Raw genomic sequence first — 24,393 nt, forward strand, 5'->3', positions numbered from 1 at the left:
CATTTAATATCCTTACCGCGTGATTCACTGCATCCCTTGCTATCAGATTTGCCTTTCTGCTGTGATTTGCCCCTAGTATGCAAAGCACTGGAAGGCTTACTGGATGCATTGTTCTGCCAATTCATTTCTTCCATGAGTAGAGCACTCTCTACATTAGCATACAAAAGCATCACATTAGAATTACTCATAGCAATCCTCAATGTATCCCAACTCTCTGGCAGAGTGCAAAGCAAGAACGTAGCCTTAAATTCTTCATCAATCAGGAACTTCAAGGCAACCAGCTGACTAAAAATGGAGTTAAACTCACTGAAGTGAGTAGACATTGTTGTATCCTCTTTCATACGCAAATCCATAAGCTTTTTCAGCCAATAAACTTTGCTTCCGGCACTCTTCTAGGCATACAGTTCTTCTAGTCGAGTCCAAATAGCATAGGCAGAATCCAAACCTTCAATGTTAGATAGCAAGGCATCAGAAATCGATAGCTCAATGGTTGAGCGTGCAAGCTCATTTAACTCATCGCAGTCTTCCTATTCTATATCTGCAGGCTTTGCCCCTTTGATCTTAATCGGCCTTGCCTGCTTTTTCTGCAACAGGATATTATAGCACTGTTTTTACCAAACTGCAAAGTTATGTGCTCCTTCAAGCTTCTTAATGTGCATGAGATGACTGCTACCAGCCGTTTCAGCCCAAATGTGACCAAAAACTTCAGCAAATGCAGGCCCAAACTGTCACACAAGTGACCAAGGTATAAACAAGTACCAACCAGGAATAAATAACCACATAAAAGCAGAAATTTCAGATCTGCAAATAAATTTTCAGAAGCACTAAACCTTGTGCTACAGCACTCCACAACTGATCACAATTGTTTCAAGGACAAATACATCGCATTACATGAGAAGTCCCAAATTTTAGCTGCAATTTCTGTTGTACATGCACCCACGGGCACAAAATTTGACACACACGATCAAAAGCCCCAAAATTTTTGTGCTCAAACCATCAACCATACATATGCACTGTCTCTGATATGCATAGAATAGGCCAATTTTGCCAAAATAGAGCAATTTCAGCAAAACCCCTAAATTTTTCAAGTGCTAGATGTCCAAATTGCATGCAATTAAACCCGCATGTACATAAAATGACCAAATGGCACATAAATTTTGCCCAAACAGCAAAAGCCCCAAATTGCACAAGGTCCATGTACATCAATGTCCAGAAATTGGGTAAATTTCAGCCCAATTCTTGCATGTACATGAAAAGCCCCAAATGTTGAAGGAAAAATGTCACAAATTCCTGCAATTTCTGAGACAAATATCATGTCGTGTCTTGCTCGCATCAAATCTGGACAAATCCCCAAATTTTTTGCACAATTCTGCCCAAAATTCTGAACTGTGCTTACACACACAAACACCTACTAGTGAGCAAAGGGCTTGCTTACACGGAACCTTTAAAAATTTAAAAAATTTGCACAAAAGAAAAGTGACGAATATGCCTTGTTTACAGCCACCAGCCCGTCACCTACTTGTGACTTGAAAAGCGACATTTTGACCTGCGCCTGACTACACGAGCTATCACCTGACTAAAAACGTGGCTTGTTGACCTACGCTTGACTACACGAGCTGTCACAGGTCTAAAAACGTGGCCTGCTGACCTGCACCTAACTCTGTCGAGCGCGAACACCTTAGCCACAACTCTGATACCAGTTTGAAGTGAGTGATGCGCAGTGGCGACGCAATGTCCTGCAATGAAAATGCCAGGTAGAGAGCAAAACGTAAGCACGAGTGGAGAGTGAGAATCAGAGAGAGAGATGCACGATGTTCTTGTTGTGTATCTCTTTAGGTTTTAGATAGATATATATGAAAGTACAAATGTGCTAAGGGTGTGTTCACACCCATGCATATATAAAAGGCACGGTGGCCCTTTATTCCCAATACCAAATTCAATTATTTGCCAGTCCCTCTACTTGAATAGGCTAAAAACAGCTTCATCCCTGTTGAATCCAAGACTTGGAGCTTCCAATTTTTGGTACACTTCCCGAGGTTGTTGCTAAACCCTAATTTCTACTACAAATTAGGGTTTACAGCAGAGAATTCTGAAATTTCTTAGCCTCTAGTGGTCTCAATGCTGCAATCTTTAGAGCAAGGCTGTAGAAAGGTTGGGAGATGAGAGAGAATGCTAAGGAGAAAGAAAATTCAGACTTTCTTCACGAACTGAAGAAAATCTATCATTTACTACTGCTGCCCTCTCTCAACAGCTTGTAGATGCAAAGAACTAAAGAAAATCAATCATTTACTATTACTCCCCTATCTCAACAGCCTATAGATGCTGTCGCTTGTTGTTGATTAATCTTCTCTTGGCTGCCTCAAAAGGTCCTCCAATGGCTGCAAATTAAACCAGCAGCATCTCCTTCCTCTCTCTTGCAGGCTCAATACTAAAATGTCAAAAGTGGTGCAGCAATGGAAGCATAAACAACATGCTGAAATAAACTGCTGAAACACAACACAAGAGAATGAAAGAATGAATGAACACAAATACAGATGAGAACTCAGATGTATACTCGGAAAATGGAATCCTGACTGAAATACACCAGAGGAGGAGGAGCCCCAACAATATATAGACATAAAATGGGGGGATTAATAAATCAAATCGGCCAACATTACATGCTCCCTAACCCTAAAAAGGGCACCAAAAAATGCCATTAAAAAATACTACAAAAAGACCATAGCCTCTGCAACACAAACTCACACCTTAGCTGACTAATCTGCTAACACTCTCTCTCAGATCAAGGGTGATCTGATACAATACAATAATACAATGATGGGGAATCATAAACTATACAACATAGAACCACCAGAAGAACCATGGATATCCAAGCAATGAGTGGCAACAACATGGTCACGCATGAATGTTTACAATGAATGTTTAAAGGTTCAAGAGGTACTTCACGGTCGATCACAGGGGTTTGAAAGAAAAAAATGTATGGGGTTTCAAGAGCTTAGACTCCAGAGATGGTAGAGATAAGAGAAGGATTGAAGGTTTCAAGCCAAGTTCTTGAAGATGTTGATAGAGCTTCCAACTGCATGTTCTTAGCAAAGATCACAAGAGTATTATCTCATAAGTTCTAACTCAAAACAAGCTTGTTTTCTTGACTGTAAGAGCAATTAAAAATAACAAGTATAATATGCTGTCATGTATCATAAACAACTCTACATCCCATCATTCATACATGATGCCATAGCATGAATCAACTTTGCATAATTACATTCAATGAAAACTGTTAGGGACAAAAGCTTATGAGACAATTACAAGGCTTGTAGGGCAAAGAGACTTGCTTCAAGAGAGCTTCAAATTGAGTTCCTGATAAGGATAAGTCACCACAACCAAGAAATAAGAGAAAAAACTCCTCTTAATTCAACTCAAAGCATCTATGAATGATCTACAAACATTGCCCTGCCATAAGGGCACATAATACTTGCATATTTTGACAAGATGTCTTCTGTAGAGTAAGGAATGAATTAAAAGAACAATGCTATAGCTAATTCTTTGAATATGGCTGAAGATTTCAGCCCAAATCAGCCCAAATATCTTCCGGAATTCACCTCTGATAATAGCATAAACTTCCCCTAACACGGTGTCGGTGCGTTTGGTATCGAGAGTCCACCATGCGAGTAAGAGACAACAGGGTGAAGGTACATTCAAGAGAGGAGTAGACGGAAGAAAAGGGGTTTGAAGAAATTCAAGATGTAGAAGAATACTCCCAAAAAGAATTAGAAAATGTAGATGAATACTAATAGAGATGAAGCCTGTTAGTTTATTTCACCATTATGAGAAGATAAAACTCTAATAGACAAAAACGTGTATAAAATAATACCTTCCTCTATGTTGCTCAGATTGTCAATCTGATGCCTCCATTGGCTCCGAAAGGGGGCTAAAAAACCAACACACCTGGCCAAAATTCTACTAGATCACGCCTTTATCTCCCACTTCGAAGTATTATTCACTCCCTGAAAATAGTGATCGTGCGTCACGTGATTTCGCCAATCTCTCTTTTTACATAAAATTCTCTCAAATTGGTTGAAAGCTACATGCTTTCTTTTACATGTCATCCTAATCTAGAAGTTGTCTATAGTTTTATGGATTTTTACAAGAGATAATATCTAGAATATCAAAAATTGGCTAAAACTTATCCAAAAATCTAATAGTTTCGAAACATGGACACTAACACTAATGTCTAAAATGACATTGGCTCTCTAAATCAATAAGAAAGCCGCACTCTAGAGTTTTTCACACGATGTGCGCGTAGCGACACTACATCGACCCCCCTCCTAACCTGCATATCCTCTGGCATGTGCCAAAAGTCTTACGAATCTGCAGTGTTAGAAGAATCTTCTGCCATGTCAATGTCTTCATCTTCTGCCTCTTCTTTTTCCTCTATGTCTTTGTGCTCTTGAATTATATCCAAGTCTTCTAACTCATATGTTGAACTTTCTCTTCATGTGAAGAGCTTGATTCTTTTTCCAGCTATGGGTATCTTCATGCTTGTTCCATCCAATTCAGCCAATGAATATGTGGCATTGTCATGAACGACCTTTACCACATACAGGCCAAACCAACGCTTTACCATCTTCCTAGAAGCACTATATTGATTGTCTAGGCTACTGTCATAGACAAGCACCTAGTCATTTTCTTGAATTGCTCTTGGCCGAAGTCGATGTCGCTTATCAAATCTTCTATTGTTCTTTAGTCTTGCTGTCTTTAGCTTCTCAATAGCTACTTGAACATCTTCAAGCCTTCTTTCTAGCTACCATATGCGCAAAGTCAGCAACTCTTCTCTACTGATGCCTTCCTCCCAAGGTAGAAAACTCCATGTGAGAACAGATTCTTCAATTGGCATAATTGGTTGTTGTCCATGCATAAGTTCAGCTAGCATATAGCCAGTCACTGTACTGTGAGCAGTCCGGTCAGCCCATAATGCAAAAGGTAGCATTTTAGGCCATTCTTTGATCTTTCCTCTACAAGACTTTGCTATAGCTTTAAAAATAGGTTGGTGGCCTATCTTACTTTTCCCATTGCCTTCAGGGTTGTAGGCTGATGTTAAAGCCAACTTAATACCCAATTGAGCAAAGAAGTTGCGTATCTCATCACCATCCAACTCTCCTCTATCTGCAGTTATTTTATCCACACAACCATATCTACAAAACACTTCTTTAAGCAAAAAACGACAAACAACTTGAGTGGATTTGGTTGTTAAGGCTTTGCATTCAACTTGATTGGTTAGATCCTCTCTTGCAAGCACTAAATTATTGCATATTCCATATTCCTGTAGACATAGTTATAAGATCAATAACCCATCTCTAATGTATAGACAAAGGATAAGTTGGTTGTAACCCATCTCGATGCTTGACCATAGAATACATCTGACACACATAATAGGTTTCAATTGCCACACAAATGTCTGACCACTAGGACTTCTTCTACTCCAAAAAATCGACTTAGCTCCAGAAAGGGTAATATGTACCTCTTCTAGCCTTGTCAAAATCTTGTCACAGTCATGATTATGGTTAACTACAAATGTCCTACAACCATCTTCGTCAAGCTCCCCATTCTTTTCATTAAGTTCACATTCCTTGATAGGTATATCATCAAGAAATGGAAGAGTAAGTTGTGGAATAAAGTCCCTTAAGACTTTGTGCATGGCATTCATCATATGGGCTACAGAGTTTGTTGCACCTTGTGGTAGAGTGCACATGCGGACCAATCCAAGAGATGTCTTCATTGTGTTAATGTCTCAGCTTTCTAATGAAAGCTGAAATTAGTCATATCCTGAATATAGGTCGCCCATAGAATAAATTGCTCTACCTGCAAAAGCTTCAGCAAACTCATTAACAATTGGACCCAAACCAACATTTCGGATAGTGACATGATTAACATGCTGTAGATCTTGAATGAATCATAAGGATCCATTTTTCTTAGGCACGATAAACCATCGATTTGAGTAAGGAGCTGAAAAAGATTCTAAAATCTTCATTTTGATCTTCTCATTTAGAAGTTCCAATAATTTGGGCAAATGTACCCTTGGAACGGGAATGGACTTGAGGTTCCAAGGCACGTGTGGGACCATAAAAATGACCATAGAAGCCACAATATTTGGATCTACATAGCCTATTTCACTTGGTTGAAATGCAAAAGCTTTTCCATGTTTCATTAGCATTTGCATAAAATAGTGTTTTTCAGTTGACCAAAGGAAAGAATTTTCACCTATTTTGAGCTCTTTTATACTTTCAAATGTGAACTTGTGACCAATGTTGGAAGGATCACGAAGACTTGGCTGATTTGCTACCCTATCAGCCAGCCCTTCACTTTTAAGAGGCAGCCAGCCCTTCCACCATCTTGTATTTTGTCTCCACTTGCGCTTCAACCTTGTTGAGTAAACCAATGTCTTCCTGCTCAACAAATTCTTGAATTGTTTGATAAAAATCCAATGTAAATACTTCTATGGACTGATTTTCAGCATGATTTTCTGTATGAGCAACCTCATATATTTCAGCCAATGTGTCAGTAGTAATCAGTCCAAAAAAATTGCCCGAAATATCTCATTTTCAGTCATCATGTCATAAGTTTTCAGCTCCCTTTTTACATGACAAATATTTTCTTTCAGCTTTAGTCATGGCTGGAAGAGACTTATAACAGCCTATACTATTGGTTGTACATACATACAAATTTGCTAGAGAGAGAGTTTCTATAGCATAAGGAGGTTCAATCTTTTTACATAACGCACTGTCATAGCGTCCTTTTATAGCAATGCAGCCCGAAAACCCTTGAATTCTCGGGCATTGGGAGGCACAAGATAATCACACTGTTGATCTATGTTTCGATGATGGTTAACACACAATAAGAAATTGGACAGCTCATTCATTATCCTTGCTTCGGATTCGAGCATAGGAAGAACTATCATCAAGAGCTTTATTTTCCAAGTTTGGAACTCTCATTCGCCAACCTAGATCAACATCTATGAGCCATCTGCCACTTTCATAGAGACTCCTTGCCATGACATTTATCTCCGAGCCATGGTCTAAGAGTGCAATACATTGTGTTTCTTTTTCTCCAATTTTGACGAATGTCTCCGTTATTGCTCTTGCCCAATGCGTACGGAAGTAGTGACTGCTTAGAATGAACCGGACCTCTTCCTCCTCATGCATGTGTTGTAGACAACCTTCTTTTTGAGAGGTGGGCTGCCCAACTGGTTTGGACCGGCCAACCATTACATTTTCAGCTTTCACTTCTTTAATGTTTGTATTATGCTTTCTTTATCTTCAACTTCAATTGCTACAATTAATTCTTTAACTGCTTCAAGATGAATTCCTTGTGAAGTCAGCTTCTCTTCATCCTGTACAAAAACTCAAAGAACTTGCAAAAAAGCATATATTGTTTCTTCAACTTCATCACCAACATATTGTCTTTTTATTTTTATTACATTAATAATTACATCATGGAATTCACGTTTGGCAATTCCAAAAATTTCACCTAAGGTGAATTTAATTTTGCTTCCCAGAATTCATTCTTCTAGGACTCCTTTGAAATCGGTTGCAAATTCTATGTCAAACTGCAATTTGTAGCATGGCTACTTGCCTTTCTTCTTTCATTCGGTGTTCTTCTTTGTTTGTGGCGCATCTTCCATCTCTTGATAAGGGGTTATATTTTCAGCAAGCTTTGGTTGTTCAGGCATTCTTCTAGTTACCTCTTTCAAAGAGCCAAAAGAGAAAGGCCCTAGTTCATCTTCTCTTTTTCTCTTTTCTTCAATAAAGACTTCTTTTTTATTGACGTCAGCCAAATGTGCAAAGGCGAAAAAAGAATCTTCCGGTTCTTTCCAACCAGTTGTTCCTTGAATGCACTGACTGGTGTTAGCCAAATCTTCTTTGGCTGCTTTACCACGTTCCATTTGATCTAGTGTCTGCATCCATACTTTAGATTGCACATTAGCTTTACATGCTTTCAAATTTGATTTAGTTGGCTCAATTTGCAATCCATAGGTAGCTGCATCAATTGCTGTGTAGCCATTCTTTACAGCTAAATCTTCTAATCTTTTCTTCATTCCATCATTGCCAAAATTTGGCTCCAGTGGAAGACCAGTTTCAGCAGCATGAATTTTTCCGTCTTCCCAAAAGATGAGCTTTTGAGCTTCAGCCTCACAGAAGACAGAACAGTCCCTCTTGTCATGTTGTTGGCTCTCACACCAAAGACAGCGCCCCTTAAAGCCTTCTCTCATGGGTCTTTGAGTTTATGATCATCCTCATTCTTCAACTTTGACATCCAGCTTCTTCACCTTGGAACTAATTTCTATAAGATTCAGATGAAGGTCACACATGCTTTTAATGACTTCATCCATTACATCATTTTTAGGAGGAACAGAAGAAGAAAGAGTTGGATGATTAGTCAAAGGAATAGGGGATTTTGAAGGTGAAACAAGCTCCATCAATGGAGTTGTTGAAGTTAAAGTAGAGCCCAATCTTAGTCGCATCCGCTCTCTTCAAGCAATCATGTTAACTGCATTAGTAACATCTGTCCATGCAATCTTGACTCCTGGTTCGGAGGTAGTATCTTCTAGACAATCAGCAAGCTTCTCTTGCAAAATGGGATCTGCAGCCTGAAGGAATAATTCAATCTTCTGACATTCCATACTTTGTTGGTCTTCAGTATCAAGTTGCCCAAATTTACTTTCAAGCTCACAGTATAAAGCTACTGCAGCTAAACCTTTGTTAGGTTTCTTAAACCAAATCAGTGAAACTTTTCTTTGTCATTAGGTCAGAGTCTTCTAAGAAGAGTTCTTCGCGTAGGGCTTTTTTGAATATAGCCCAATCCGCATCTTGCTAAAAAAGACCATGGATTCTTCCTTGAAGACCATGCTTGGCTAGTTTGGCGAAATAGTGACTCCATGCATGTTGAGGTACACCAAAAAAGAGCATTTTCTCAACATACAAGCGAATCAAAACAAAGACATTTTGACCATTAAATTGTTTTAATTTCCGTCCAACTTCCACTAGGGCCTTGATAGCTGTGGAATCAATCTTCTCTTCGTCTTGCCTTTGTTGTTGTTGTTGTAACATTTGGATTTGTTGTTGCTAAGTCTACTGCAGTATGCGCACCAACTGTTGTAGAGTATCTCCTGAAGAATCCCCTATCTTGGAGTTTTCTTACACCGACCTTCACGTCAGGTTCACCAATGTCACAGCGCGTAGGGTTGAAGGTCACAACAGGGGTTTGGCAAGAAAACTGGACAAGATAAATGGAGATGTGTATTCAAGAGATAAGTAGATTACAGTGAATGTTTAAAGGTTCAAGAGGTACTTCACAGTCAATCACAGGGGTTTGAAAGAAAAAAATGTATGGAGTTTCAAGAGCTTAGACTCCGGAGATAGTAAAGATAAGAGAAGGATTGAAGATTTCAAGCCAAGTTCTTGAAGATGTTGATAGAGCTTCCAACTGCATGTTCTTAGCAAAGATCACAAGAGTATTATCTCATCAGTTCAAACTCAAAACAAGCTTGTTTTCTTGACTATAAAAGCAATAAAAAAAACAAATATAATATGTTGTCATGCATCATAAACAACTCTACATCCCATCATTCATACATGATGCCATAGCATGAATCAACTTTGCATGATTACATTCAATGTAGACTGTTAGGGACAAAATCTTATGAGTCAATTACAAGGCTTGTAGGGCAAAGAGACTTGCTTCAAGAGAGCTTCAAATTGAGTTCCTGATAAGAATAAGTCACCACAGCCAAGAAATAAGAGAAAAAGCTCCTCTTAATTCAACTCAAAGCATCTATGAATTATCTACAAACATTGCCCTGCCATAGGTGCACATAATACTTGCATATTTTGACAAGATGCCTTCTATAGAGTAAGAAATGAATTAAAAGAACGATGTTGTAGCTAATTCTCTGAATATGGCCGAAGATTTCAGCCCAAATCAACCCAAATATCTTCCGGAATTCACCTCTGATGATAGCATAAACTTCCCCTAACACGGTGTCGGTGTGTTTGGTATCGAGAGTCCACTACGGGTATAAGCGACGGCAAGGTGAAGGTAGATTCAAAAGAGGAGTAGACGGAAGAGAAGGGATTTGAAAAAATTAAAGACGTAGAAGAATACTCCCAAAAAGAATTAGAAAATGTAGAAGAATACTAACAGAGATGAAGCCTGTTAGTTTATTTCACCATTATAAGAATATAAAACTCTAATAGACAAAAACATGTATGGAATAATACCTTCCTCTATGCTACTTAGATCGCCAATCTAATGTCTCCATTGGCTCCGGAAGGGAAGTAAAATACCAACACACCTAGCCAGAATTTTGCCAGATCACTCATTCATCTCCCACTTCGGAGTTGTTCACTGCCTGAAAACAGCAATCGCGCGTCGCGCAATTTTGCCTCTCTCTCTTTTTATATAAAATCCTCTCAAATTGGCTAAAAGCTACATGCTTTCTTTTACATGTCATCCTAATCTAGAAGTTGTCTATAGTTTTATGGATTTTTACAAGAGATAATATCTAGAATATCAAAAATTGGCTAAAACTTGTCCAAAAATCTAATATTGTTGAACCATGGACACTAACACTAATGTTTAAAATGGGATTGGCTCTCTAAATGAATAAGAAAGCTGCACTCTAGAGTTTTTCACACGATGTGCACGTAGCGACACAACAACGCAGGACATACAAGACTAATCTGCCAAACATGTCTCTGAACATGTAACCATGGAATCCTCGCCTTCGGCCAGAACTGCCAAAGTGTCCCCTCATGTGGACTCCAGACAAAAGCTTCCGGCTCTCTGTCAAGTAATGAGCCCATCATGAACCTGGATGTCAATCCTAGCTCCAGGATTTGTATATGCTAGACTTCGGTTGATGTGTCAAGGATGTCCCTCTAGATCCTATGCATCTGTATAGACATATAGATGAGGCACGGCTGCCCCATCTTACCACCCTCTCACACTGCCTCTGTGGCACTAGAGAGTCCTGAGGGATATCCGCATCACCACCACCAGAAAGCAGCTGAGGAAGGGGCCACTAAGCCCTTACTATGATCCGAAGAAGAGGATCCCTTCCGCACCTTGGACTTTACCTTGGCTGGAGGATCGGAATCGGAAGCTGAGGCAGATAATGACTCGTCGGAGGAGTCCACATCCCACTTCATCTTCTGCTACTTTTTCTTCCAAGAAGCCGCTAACTCTTTGCAGTCCTTCCTTAAATGACCTTTCTTGCCACAGTGGTAACACTAGGCCTTCAACTTCTTCTTCATCGAAACCCCTCTCTGAAGTGGCAAGAGCCTCACCTGAACCTCCATAATGTGACAGAAGCCTCCCTTGTAGTCACAAAGTAGCCCCATGCTCAAGTAGCATGGAGGACATGTGAAGAAAACTAACCAGAGTCGCAGATATCTGCACCCGTGAAGCATTCGCCACTCCATCAAACTCCCAAGGAAGCTTGTAGAGTACCATACCAACAAGATGTGCCTTTGATGGGGCAAACTGCATAGTGCGAAGCTGGTCCTAGAGTTGGGTAACACGAAGTAGAAAGGATTGAATCGTATCTTTGGATTCAAACTTGAGTTGCTGCAATTGGCCATAGAGAGTAACGGCCTGCATGGTGGAAGGAGCCTCGTACATCAACTGTAACTTCGACCATACGTCTGAAGCTGTCGTACAAGAGGAGACCGCTGATAGGACTTCTGTGGAAATACACCGAAGTAAGGCCGAATAAGCGCGGGTACCATCTGAATCCCATGTAAGCACTACCTTCTCATGGTTGTCATCATCAAAATCAGATGGAACAGGAAAAGGTTGTCGAGGACGTGCCACAGCTCTGCCAACCACGTACCATAACCACTTCTGAATAAACCAAGCCTTCATCACCGCACTCCACGTGTAATAATCAGGTCCATGGAGCTTGTCATCAGTGGATGTGCATGGAGGAGCCATCTGGAGAGGATTTAGGAAAGAAGTAGAGAAAGAAAGGGATTGGAAGAGGGAACACAGCCAAACCACGAGTACAGACTGCAAAAAACAAGAGTTCACATGTAGTGTAACCCAAAATCTGATCAAAATAAGACAAAAGCTGCTGTAAAAAGTCAAGAAATCAATCAAAAACTGTCAAAAACAGTAAAAACGGCCTGATGATGTAAGCGCCCAGCCAAGAGGAGATGCAAAAACATCAAAACGCAGGCTGAAATGGATGCGCAGGCTGTACGGAGGCTGATGTCAATAAAAACGCAAGCAAAACTGGTCGCCTAATTGGAGCAGCAATTGCTTGATCAGCAAGAGGGAAAACAGTCTTAAAATCAGCAAGGAAACACAGCACAAACATAAATCTTGAAATCTGATACCATATCAGAAGTGGTGCAGCAATGGAAGCATAAACAACATGGTAAAATAAACTGCTGAAACACAAGACAAGAGAATGAATGAATGAATGAACACAAATACAGATGAGAACTCAGATGTATGCTCGGAAAATGGAATCCATATCCAACACGAGACAGCAACATACAACAGTGAGTCATTGGCTATGTGTGCACCCTGGCACCGGCTTCTCTCTTCCCAAAAGAATCCACAAATGATGGCTGAAGTACGCCAGAGGAGAAGGAACCCCGGCAATATATAGGCATAGAATGGGGGGAGCAATAAATGCAGTCGGCCAGTATTAAATGCTCCCCAACCCTAAAAAGGGCACCAAAAAATGCCCAAAAAAATACTACAAAAAGGCCATAGCCTCTGCAGCACAAACTCACACCTGAGCTGACTAATCTGCTAACATCAAAAATACCTCTCTCCAGCCTCTAAAGACGTTTTTCAATCTTGCATGAGCATTTTTGACAAGTGGCAACCTTCCCAAAATATTTTTCTAACATTATCCATAATTATATATTAATTCTCAGTCTTTAAATTCTGAAAATCAATCTAATAATTATTTCAAAGTCCAAAAAAATAATCTGATTGGCCAATAATTAAATTGGCTAGGCAACTTTCATTCCCGAGTATCTCTGCACCATCTTTGACCATGAGATTGGTGTTATGTACCATTAAGCGTCACTTCTCTAGTGTCACCAACTAACACTTATGGGGGAAAGTTGGAATGGCATGTAAAGGATATGCAGAGCCAGTCACACCGCTCATTGGAAAGCTTCGATTACATATACAAGGATATGTGGATAGTGGAGAGTTCTTCATTGCTCCACTTGAGGGTTGTGATGTATTGCTTGGTATGCCATGGTGTCACTGTATGCATGCAATGATTGATTCTCGTGCAAAAAAGATCACTATACAACATAAGGAAAAGGTACTCACACTTGATGTAAAGTTGAAAGGTGAATCTGTCCCTGTTGTATCTGCAGCAACTACCATTTCTAAAGTAATGAAAAATCATCTTTCCGCGTACTTGGTTTTTATTGAGGATAAAGATGATTGTAAGAATGTTGGAAACGTGTCTAAGTTAGAGAAGGATTGCATGTCATTTCTAAAAATGTATACCAATTGCTTCTCTCAATCATATCTAGGACAGCTACCGCCTGAAAGGCCAAAAGATCATGGCATAGATCTTATCCCTGGAAGTAGCCCACCTAATAAGCCACCCTACAAAGTCAATGTAACCCAACAGGAGAAGATTACGAGTCAGGTAAATGAGCTGTTAGAAAAAGGGTTGATTCAGGTCAGGCCAGAGCTGTTAGAAAAAGGGTTGATTCAGGTCAGGCCAGCTCATCTCCTTTTTATTCTCTATTGCTTTTGGAGCAGGAAAAGGATGGTTCATAGCGTATCTACATTGATTATTGTGCTCTAAACAAGATCACAATAAAGAATCGCTTTTCGATTCCTCGGATCGATGATGTTATGAATAGATTGCAAGGGACAGCCATATTTAGCCGTAAAGGTTTGAAAAGTAGGTATCATCAAATATACATTAGACCGAAAGATGTGCCTAAGATAGCTTTTAGGACATCTTTTGGATTGTACGAGTTTCTTGTTATGTCCTTTGGACTTACAAATGCTACTGCCACTTTTAATCGGATGATGGATCGTATATTCACGCCACATAGAGGATTTGTGGGCACTTTCTTTGATGACATGATTATCTATTCAAAGAACGAGGTAGAGCATAGAAAACACTTGGACATCGTGCTCAATGAACTACATGAGCATAGACTAGTTATCAATGACAAGAAAAGTGAATTATTCTTACATGAAATCCACTTTTTGGGGCATATTGTATCAACTGATGATATTCGCATGGACCCTGCAAAGGTTAAGGCAAAACGATCATGGACGCCTTTGAGGAATGTGCATGAGATCCACAGCTTCTTAGGTTTATGTTGTTACTACAGGAAGTATATACGCAGGTTTGCTGAAATTGCATCTCCATTGCATGCCTTGCAGAAGAAAGATTGCCATTTAGAAGGACAATAGTGGAAATTTCAATATTTGAAAGGTTGAAGGAAAAGATGACTTCAAATCCTGTGCTTGTGTTACCCGATCTAAGGAAGTCATTCATAGTTCAATGTGATGCGGTAACAGCATTGGGGCTATTCTTACGCAGGATAGCCTAGTTGTGGCTTATGAGAGTTGAATTCTCCACGGTGTAGAAAAGAATTTGCAGATCTATGAGAAAGAGCTCTTGGCTGTAATTCGTGCACTGTCTATGTGGAAACATTATTTCTTGGGGGCTGATTTTACAATGCAAACAAACCATCAAACTTTGAGGTACTTTTTGACACAAACAAAGTTGTCAGAGAAGCATATGAGATGGGCAAATTTTCTCTCTATGTTTCATTTTTTGATTGTACATATTGTTGGTAAAAAGAATGTTGTGGCCGATGCACTGTCACATAAGCCACAAATTTCAGCCATCAACATGGTTTATCACAATGAGTTGAATGCCATGAAAGAGCAATATGATGTTGATTCAAACTTTGCTTATGTTTATGATCAGCTTTGCAATGGCCAAAGGCATAGACACTTTGTGCTAAGAGATGGATTTCTAATGATGCATAGACAACTGTGTGTCACAAAGCAGTTAAGGCTTAGAGTTATCACTGAAAGTCATACTCCTCCGTATGCAAGACGTAAAGGTATTGATGCCACGATAAAGGCAATGGAGCATTTCTTTTATTAGCCAACTTTGAGGCACGATGTAGAACAGTTTGTTAAGACATGCATTGTATGTCAAAAGGTAAAGCATGATAGGCAAAAGATGCCAGGTTTATTGCAACCCTTGCCTATTCCAGATAGGCCTTGGCAAAGCATTGCAATGGAGTTTATTTTTGAGCTTCCTAAGACACCTACAAGGAATGATGGGATATGAACTATCATTTGCAAGTTTAGTAAACAAGCCCATTTCATCCCGGTGAGGAAGAAAATAAAGGTTGATCATATGGCATGATTGTTTTGGCAGCACATCTTTAAGTATCATGGTATGCCAGAGTCGATTATTAGTGATCGAGACCCCTGGATGACCAATTTATTTTGGAAGGGCTTGTTTGAGAATATGGGTACCACATTGAAATTCTCATCATCCTTCCATCTGCATATAGATGGTCACTCTGAGGAAGCAAATTCCACAGTGTTAGATCTTTTGAGGTGCTACGTTTCAGACCACAAGACACAGTGAAGTAATATTTGCCCTTGGTTGAGTTTGCTTATATAGATGAGTTGAGCTCATGAGAAATAGACATATCACATGATATTCTAGCAATGTTTTTTTTATAAGATTCTTTGTAAGTCTTATGGTTTGATATGATTGGCTGGTAATTTTCAACATATGTTGGGCATATGGAATGGTTGAGCAACAGTGCACAATATTATGCTAACTATGATGCCTTGTGAAAATTTCAATCCACCATTTTGCTTTTGATGCATTTGGCAGAGAAATCGTGGACGATTGCAAGGATTTTAAGTGGCAAGGTTGTCTTGAGGATATGTATTTTCGAAACCTCGCTTAACATGTGGATTAATTTTTAATCACATGGTTAAGTAAATGTTGCACATGTGAGGTGTAACTGGGGTTAGAGTAAATTTACGAGCCAGGGACCCGAGGAAATCACGGGATGTCAAAGGCAAAAGTTACTATAAGTTATGCTCCAAATTGCAGCATTGAAATCACCAGAGGCTTAAAATTTTCAAATTTCTCTGCTGTAAACCCTAATCTGCAATAGAAATTCGGGTTTAACAGTAGCCTCGGAAAGTGTGCCAAAAATTGGAAGCTCCAAGAGACTTGGATTCGATAGGAATGAAGCTGTTTTTAGCCTATTCAAGTGGAGAGACCAAGAAATAATTGAATTTGGGGCATTTTCTATCTACATCAAAGTGGGTGAAGTCCAATAATAGATTGCCCGAATGAAGGGGCAAATCAGATTAAAGACTTGCTAGTCATATTGAACAGCAAGGGGAGTTAGAATACCGAAAGGGATTGAGAGAATCCCATTATACATCAACTTTTTCTTCAATTAAGTTAAATAAGTATCGAAAGAGGCGCCAGTTTTGGGACCAACAAGGTGTCCGATGTCCAAGATTATATGGCAAAGTGTACTTTTCAGTTCTATGAATTTGTTAATTGATGTAAATAGTACTTAATCAGGTTATTTACCACCCTATCGGAGGAGAAAGGCTGGTTATAGCAAATCACTGCTTATATATAACGAAGGCCGATAATGGAACCCTTATAATACTAGTGCTTTATGTGGATGATATGCTTATTGTTGGTAAGCATAAAAGCCATGTTAATGCATTGAAAAAACATCTAAATTCAGTCTTTTCCATGAAGGACTTGGGTGTAGCTGAGCACATTTTGGGCATGCGTGTAACAAGAGATAGGGAGCAATAGCTCTTATTTCTCTCACAAGAAAAGTACATCAACAAGTACTTGATCGTTTTTCTATGGCAATTGCTAAGCCACTTGGTGTTCCTTTACCACCATATCTTAACCTTAGCAAAGCAGATTGCCTAAAAGATGATAAGGCAGCTAGCTCTATGAAGGGTGTTCCTTATGCTTCAACGTGTCGGTCACTTATGTATGCTATGGTAGCCACTAGACCTGACATTGCTCGTGCCATGGGAGTTGTGAGCAGGTTTAGTTTATGTCAAATCCTACCAAAGCACAATGGGAGGCAGTGAAATGCATATTTTGGTACGTTAAGGGTACACCAAGAAAATGTATTTGCTATGTAAAGGATACGTTAGATCTGCAGGGATATTGTGATGCAGACCTGGCAGATGGGCCATTTCTTGGTGCTCTAGACTACAAAAGATAGTACTACTTTCTACCACTAAGGCTGAATATATTTCAGCCACACGAAAGCTTCAAAAGAAGTTGTTTGGCTTGGTCATTTGGTCAAGGATTTTGGGCTATCCACCAAAACACCTGTACTTGGATGTGATAGCCAAAGTGTTGTATGCCTAGCTAAGAATGCCATGTCTCATGCATGTATTAAACATATTGATGTGTGGTATCGCTTCATCAAACAAGTTTTGGATGATGGTCTAGTCACACTGACTAAGATCACAACACAAGATAACCCTACAAATGTTCTCACTAAAAGTCTTGCAAATGCTCAACATGAGCATTGCATTCTGCTAGTGAGAGTTGGTTAAAGGTTCGCTTAAGACCTTTAAGTGGAAGGTTGTTGGGTATAAAGGCCCTTACGCTATACCCGTGAATATATTTATTTACACACGTGAACATATCCTTGTGGACGTAAGTGTATTGTACCCTAAGTATAAATACATTCCTTTATTCTTTGTGTACCACACTAGTACACACCCATCTCTGGACTCTCCACTCTCTTTGCATTGCACTGCTGAATACACCTCAATTGACACGCACACTACCTAAGTTCTTCCTCTCGCGCCCTTCAACTCCCTCTCTACCTTATCTTAGTCTATCTTGTTCTATCTTGTGGCTCGACAGACCCCAATTACTCCAAAGACACTATTGAGCTAAGAAATGCATTTCATTCTGATTAGCCTCTTATACAGCCCCAAAACATGCTTATTTAATAAGAATGCAAAAAAAATGCGCAGTTCAATAGAGTTTCTATGAAACCCTAATTTGGCAAGGTCCATCCACATCTATGAATACACAAGCGTCCCCAATTCAATCTCCCTTCTTTTGTACAGGTTTCTCACTCTACTGTGCAAGTTTCAGCCATTAGCCATCTACCATCTACCATCTACTATCAAGCCATCACCGACTATAGCCCATCACTATCCAACCCTAGGTGGCCTATTTCTAACCATCGCCATGCTCTTTGGAGGTCTCCATCTACTGTGTCATCATAGCACCTGATCAACTTGCGTTTTCAACATCTAGTGCCAAGCAACAGGCTACTGCCATCTCCCACCATGTGACTACTGCAATATTGTCAAAAATAACAGGTATACTCTGATACCATGTCAAAATAAGCGACAATGCAGAGAGAGAATAGGGTTTGTGTTAGATATGCTCAATCCCCCACCCTCATAAGGTGCCACGAATGATCCATGGTGCTCAAAGTTGTAAGGCCCCCATTATGAGGAGAAGCCAAATGTGAGCCCGAGCATCGATTGAGTCCTGACTTGTATATCAGATGAGGTCTATGTGACCGAATGGAAAAAAGGTGACCATTGTGGGTCTAATCTTTGGGTTGGACTGAGTAGTTAAGCTGGTAGCAACTCGAGACACATTGCATCGAGTTGCGGGGTAAGGGAGTTAAAAGGGATCTCTATTTTGGGGTTCCACGGCCCCTGGTTGGGGGGTCCCAGGAGGGCCCCCCTAGCAATGGCTCGAGGGCAATGCCCCCGGCCCGACGGTAAAGGGAATATTCCCTGGCCGTACTAGTGGAGGATCATGTGGTAGGTTGATCACAACGACCTAACCGCCTTCGTGGGCTATAAAAGCTAAACTCCTTCACAGCCATCGATCATCTATCTTTTACCCAGTCAGAGTTGTTCCAGCTAGCCTTAAGCTCTTCACCTATCTTTTGTCTAGATCGCCATCTAAGCTTCACTGTGGAAGCGCACGAGTGGACAGAGCCATCTCTGTATCAGATGTTTGGAGCTAAAGAAATTTTCTAATTCTCCTCTTATCTGTTGTGTACTCTCTATCTCTATCTCTTTCTCAGATTCTGTTCGCTGCGCCCTGTAATTTTTACAGTTTGTAAGGAGTAACAATGTGTACGGCAAACACTAAGAGAGGAGAAACTCAAACACACAAGAACATGATGATGATACACTAAATCATGTTAAGAGAAGAAACGCCGATACAACAGAACCAAAGCTCAAAAGATAACTCCGTTGTCTTATCTAAATCAGACGGCAGTACCTATGGGAAATCTGCAATGTGAAGGGAGCAAAACACAGTCCTCCGAGCAGTGGGCTATCGAAGTAATCGCCGGAAGCTGAAGAACAAAATCAAGGAAGTAAACCACAATTCTCTAATGTGGTGGCGGTTGATGCACAGTGGAGGTTCAATGTTAAGAGGTTCAATGTTAGGCAATGGCAATAGTAGAGAGCGAGAGAGATAGTAAGCAGCAGTAATAGTGTGATGCACGATGTGTGGGTACCAAAAAGATGTACCACTCTTTAGGTTTTTGATAGTTATATGTAAAGGACTAAAGTACAAGTACAAGGGTGTCCACGTATAAAAGGTATGGTGACCCTTTATTCCCAACAATCTTCCACCTAAAGGCAGCATGCCTGAAGGTCAAGAAAAGAATCATCAGCTAAGTCAAAGTATATACAAAGCTGAAATACATACACTATCCAACTCCCATCATTTGTTGCCAATGAGCAAACTGCTCTACTGGAATGCCCTTCATGAGAAGATCAACAAGATTAGCTCCATGCTTTTGTTGTCAAGTACATCCATGATAAAGTGACACTTCACCTATATGTGCTTCGTCTTTGCATGAAAGACAAGATTCCGTGCTAGTGTGATAGCACTCTATCACAGTGAAGAACAAGAGTCTCAGTAATGCCAAGCTCTCCCACCAGACGTAAAAGCCATAAAGCCTCCTTGCATGCCTCAATGATAGCTACATACTCTGCCTTTGTAGTAGACAATGCAACACAATTCTATAGCTTGGAGATCCAAGTAATTATTCCCCCTCACAAGGTGAATACATACCCTGAAGTAGACTTCAGGCAATTAACATAACTAGCATAGTCTGCATCCGTAAAGCCAACAATAGATGCTTTCTTCTTTTCAAAACAAATGCACACACCTATTGTGCCCCTAAGATATCTCATGATATCTTTTCACTGCTTCCCAATGCTTTTTACCAAGACATGCCATATATTTGCTGACCATTCCCACCGCAAATGCGATGTCAAGATGTGTAGCAACCATAGCATACATCAAGCTACCCACAGCTAAGACATGGAATCTTACCCATTTCGTACTAAGTTTTACATATGGAGATAATGGTACACCAATTGCTTCCCCCCCCCCCCCCCTTCCATATTGAAACACTTCAAAATCTTGGATACATACTCTTGCTATGTCAGATAAAGAAGACCTTTTGATCTATCTCTAAATATATGCATGCCAAGAATATGATTGACTTTACCAAGATCCTTCATATCAAAGTTGCTATGTAGATTCTGCTTCAATGTGTCCAGCACATGAACATCCCTACTACCAATCAACATGTCATCCACATACAAAATCAATATAATAAGACTACCATTTGCTCCCTTCTTGGTATACAAGCAATGATTCACTTGACTTCTTTGAAAACCTTGAGATTGCATGAATGTATCAAACTTATGATATCATTCACTTGGTGCTTGTTTCAGCCCATACAAGCTTTTGTTGAGTTTACATATCATCTTTTCTTGCCCTTTAGCCACAAAACTGTCTGGCTATTGCATATATATATATATCCTCATGTAGATCACCATGTAAAAAAGCAATCTTTATATCCATCTGTATGAGTTCCATATCCTCATATGCAACCAAGCCCAATATGGTTCGTAAAGTAGTCATTTTGACTACATGAGAAAAGATCTCATCAAAGTCAATCCCATCTTCCCACTTGTACCCTTTGGTAACCAACCATGATTTGTACTTTGGCATGGAACTAGAGGTGACCTTTATTTTGTTAACCTATTTGTATGGTAAGATTTTCTACCCCTTAGGCAAATGCACCAAATCCCAAGTACCATTTTTCTTTAGAGATTCCATTTCTAACAGCATAGCTCTATGCCGTTTCTTGATGTCTTTTCTGTTCATTGCTTCCTTGAAGCATGATGGTCTGCCACAATTTGTCAACATAACATAATCAGCAACATAATTCACACTAGAAACAAACCTATTTTTTTATACAAGTGCAAAGGACCCACATAAAGGCTTCCCTTAAGCATCAACTAAAGTCTAGCAAGTTTTGAGATCCTAGAGTTGAGATTGACATCTGAGTTTATGTTGAGTTGTTTCTTGACAAAGAACAAGATTTTCTTCTAATCTAAGCTGACACGAGGGAACACTCTAGTGGTTTAACTGAAGGCAAGGAATCCATGGTTACGTATGCTAGTACACAAGCATTGTTAACAGGATGCTTGCATATGCGACTAGAGGTAGACATTACTAGCACACAAAAAGAGCTACTATGATTCCTTTCTATTTTCAAAAGTTAGTATGATCGACATTGACATCAAGTTCTCTCCAAGGCACGTTGATGGTGGCTTGCACATCCATTGCTTGGGTATTCATGATTCTATTTGAGTGTCATTGTTGTATGTACTACAATGAGTCATTATCGTTGTATATTGTATGTATTGCACTATATCACCTATGATCTAAGAGAGCATTAGCAAATATCATCAATTCATGAGTGAGTTCATGCATATCCTAGTGGGCTAGGCAAATTTCTTCCACGTATGATATGGTTGTTTATATGTTTGGTGCCAATTTATGATCATCTTGTCATTTTTAGGCCAACCAACTTTTTCCAATTAGTGCATATTTTACTAACCAACCTGTTCATTATCTTAGCCCATTTATTAGCCATTGTTTCATCCTTCTCATGCACTTGTACATACTCCTATACTTGCACGTCCTATCAAGGAGAGAGAGTTGCTACCTGTGCTCACACACACCCAATGACTCACTATTGTTTTTATAATCTCTTGTATTGATTTATGGATTCCATAGTATGCCTTCTATTATTCAATCAAATGGTAGTATTCAACTTATTCAATCCAATGGTTGTATTCAACTAGTTCTTCAGAGCAACTTTTTCATATCACCAAAAATCTAAAACACTTTCTTTAGCATCATAATATAACAATAACAACCTTTAAGACATTTCACAAATACACACAAAGAGAGTGTTGGTTTAAGCATATAATTGATTTTACAAAGTTGGTATCCACCAACTTTTCATCCTCAAATTGAGTAGAGTTATTTGAGATGTCTAAAGGATGGACAGCTAAGTTTCAAGCGTATAGGACTATGAACAAGAAATGTCCAAGCATAAACTTACAAGTATTTCTAAGGCAGCTTCGACTAAATCTTGAATAGTATGTGAGAAATGAAGTGGTGAAACTTTGTACTTATTTTGCAAGTTGTCACTCATCTTATTTTGTTTGTGCAAGACTGCTGTAATAGACTTTGTAACACGAGAGAGAAGAGAAACGAGAAACACTGCAAAGAAAAGAAGCACACTGCACAAAGAACTCAGAAGAAAATAAATGCTTGGGAAATGGGATCCATATACCAAGACATGAGACAATACAAAAACAAAAGTGAGTCACCAGCTGTGTGGGCACCAGTGCCAGCTCCTCTCTCTAATAGAACTGTGGGTAGCAGAGCCTACAGACCATGGTCTGATGAGGAGGAAACCCAACAATAAATCGGCCAAACTAGGCCAGGAACAGGATCAGTCCCGCCAGCCAAGAAATGCAATCAATCGTCAATAAAATGACTGCGGCCCACTAATCCTTACTGAAAAAGAAATGCACAGTCCATTGGAACATGCATAGACTCACACACGAACTGACTAATCTGCTTACATAAACACAACAGAGTATTGCAAATACAAAAAAATTGCACAAGAGATGAACTAGGTGAGCAATATCTGTATTGCAGGTCAAAAGCTGAGGGCAAAAGACAGTAGCAATTCGAAGTCACTAAATATTGACGAAAATCTGTCTCGTGATGCCTAACAGAGACTGCATACTTGCATAATTGATGGAACATGCTACTTTAAATGTCAAAAAACAAAGAACAGGAGTATTTGATTGTGTGAAAATGGCCAGAAATTTGAATTATCATCATGCACTTCGGTCAGGAAATGCACATTAAAAGAAGCCTGCTTCAGCAAATTGAACGGTCTCCAGCATCATAATATTTTTTACCTGTGGAGTCCCAGTTGTAATTTCTCCCTGAGCTGATGATGGTCCAGTTGTTGGGGGCCCCATCTCTTTCCCCTTTGCTCCAGCGTCCTCAATCCAAAGAGGCTCATTATGTGCCTAACATGAGTAGAGAATAGTTAATGGTACTAGCAAACTGCATAATCAAATAAGGGAAAGAAGGAAGGGCAAGTTTACACATCCATACTGACTCAATGAGCGCGGACATGAACCAACCTCTCTAATCCTTGAATGGTTTGTGCCTATGTAAAATTCTCGCCATAGGCGCTCGATCCTGATTTGTTGGCCTGCAAATTGTCGGTGCAGCAATGGGTTACATTGGTTTGAAACTCTGTACTTTTATACCTGTATGCATCTCATCTATTATGTAATCATTACTTCATGACGAGATGTTGACTCCAAATGTACGACAAACTCATGCCTCGAATATACTTATGGCATTTTGCAGACAATAACGTGTCTCTCACGATAACCTCTCTCTCTCTCTCTCTCTCTCTCTCTCTCGTACCAGAGTACGAGTTGTCAGAAGAGAAGAAACGCACGCCTTGCTGTACGATGCAAGGAAACGCCAAGGAGAACTGGGGCTTTGATCGAGAGCAAGAGGCGGCAGCCAGCAACCCACGAGCGGCCATGGCGCCCCTCTATTGCGCAGACAGCGATACGGAGCTGTCGCGAGAGAAGCTAGCACAGGACTGAAGTATTCTCTCGAGTCCTTTAGCGTATAAGGGGTTTTTCGAGGACTAACATTGTGGGGAGCTTGCTTATAATATTAAAATAGATAGAAGACTTGCTTTCGTGGGGTGAGAATTGTTTCCCTTCGGTGATGTAGGTGCTTACTAAGAGTTGTCAACTCCCACATCAGACATCTAATATTGATTAAAGATTCTATTAGAAAGATTCTTAAACCTCCATCCTTGCAAGAGAAAGTTCAAAGTAGTGGAGTCACTCAATGCAAAGGTCTGCTAACTAACCTTCCAACAAATTGTTAGCAAT

The 24,393-nt window shown here is 39.9% G+C and overlaps 1 protein-coding gene across 1 annotated transcript in view; it reads right to left on the reverse strand.

Annotated features, from left to right (window-relative positions):
- LOC148017856 (uncharacterized) overlaps positions 1-24,141 on the reverse strand; it is a 42,347-nt gene extending 18,206 nt beyond the window's left edge. The window contains exons 1-3 of the mRNA XM_087661772.1: positions 23,909-24,141; positions 23,617-23,687; positions 23,386-23,499 (exon numbers count right to left, since the gene is read on the reverse strand). Coding sequence (XP_087517898.1) covers positions 23,386-23,499; positions 23,617-23,687; positions 23,909-24,032 — 309 coding nt within the window. The 5' untranslated portion in view covers positions 24,033-24,141. The remainder of the gene's footprint in view (positions 1-23,385; positions 23,500-23,616; positions 23,688-23,908) is intronic.
- Between the last annotated feature and the right edge of the window lie 252 nt (positions 24,142-24,393).

This window comes from Lygodium microphyllum, chromosome 21 (assembly GCF_053477565.2).
Source record: "Lygodium microphyllum isolate KBCC chromosome 21, Lygodium_microphyllum_v1.1.10, whole genome shotgun sequence".
NCBI lineage: Eukaryota > Viridiplantae > Streptophyta > Polypodiopsida > Schizaeales > Lygodiaceae > Lygodium > Lygodium microphyllum.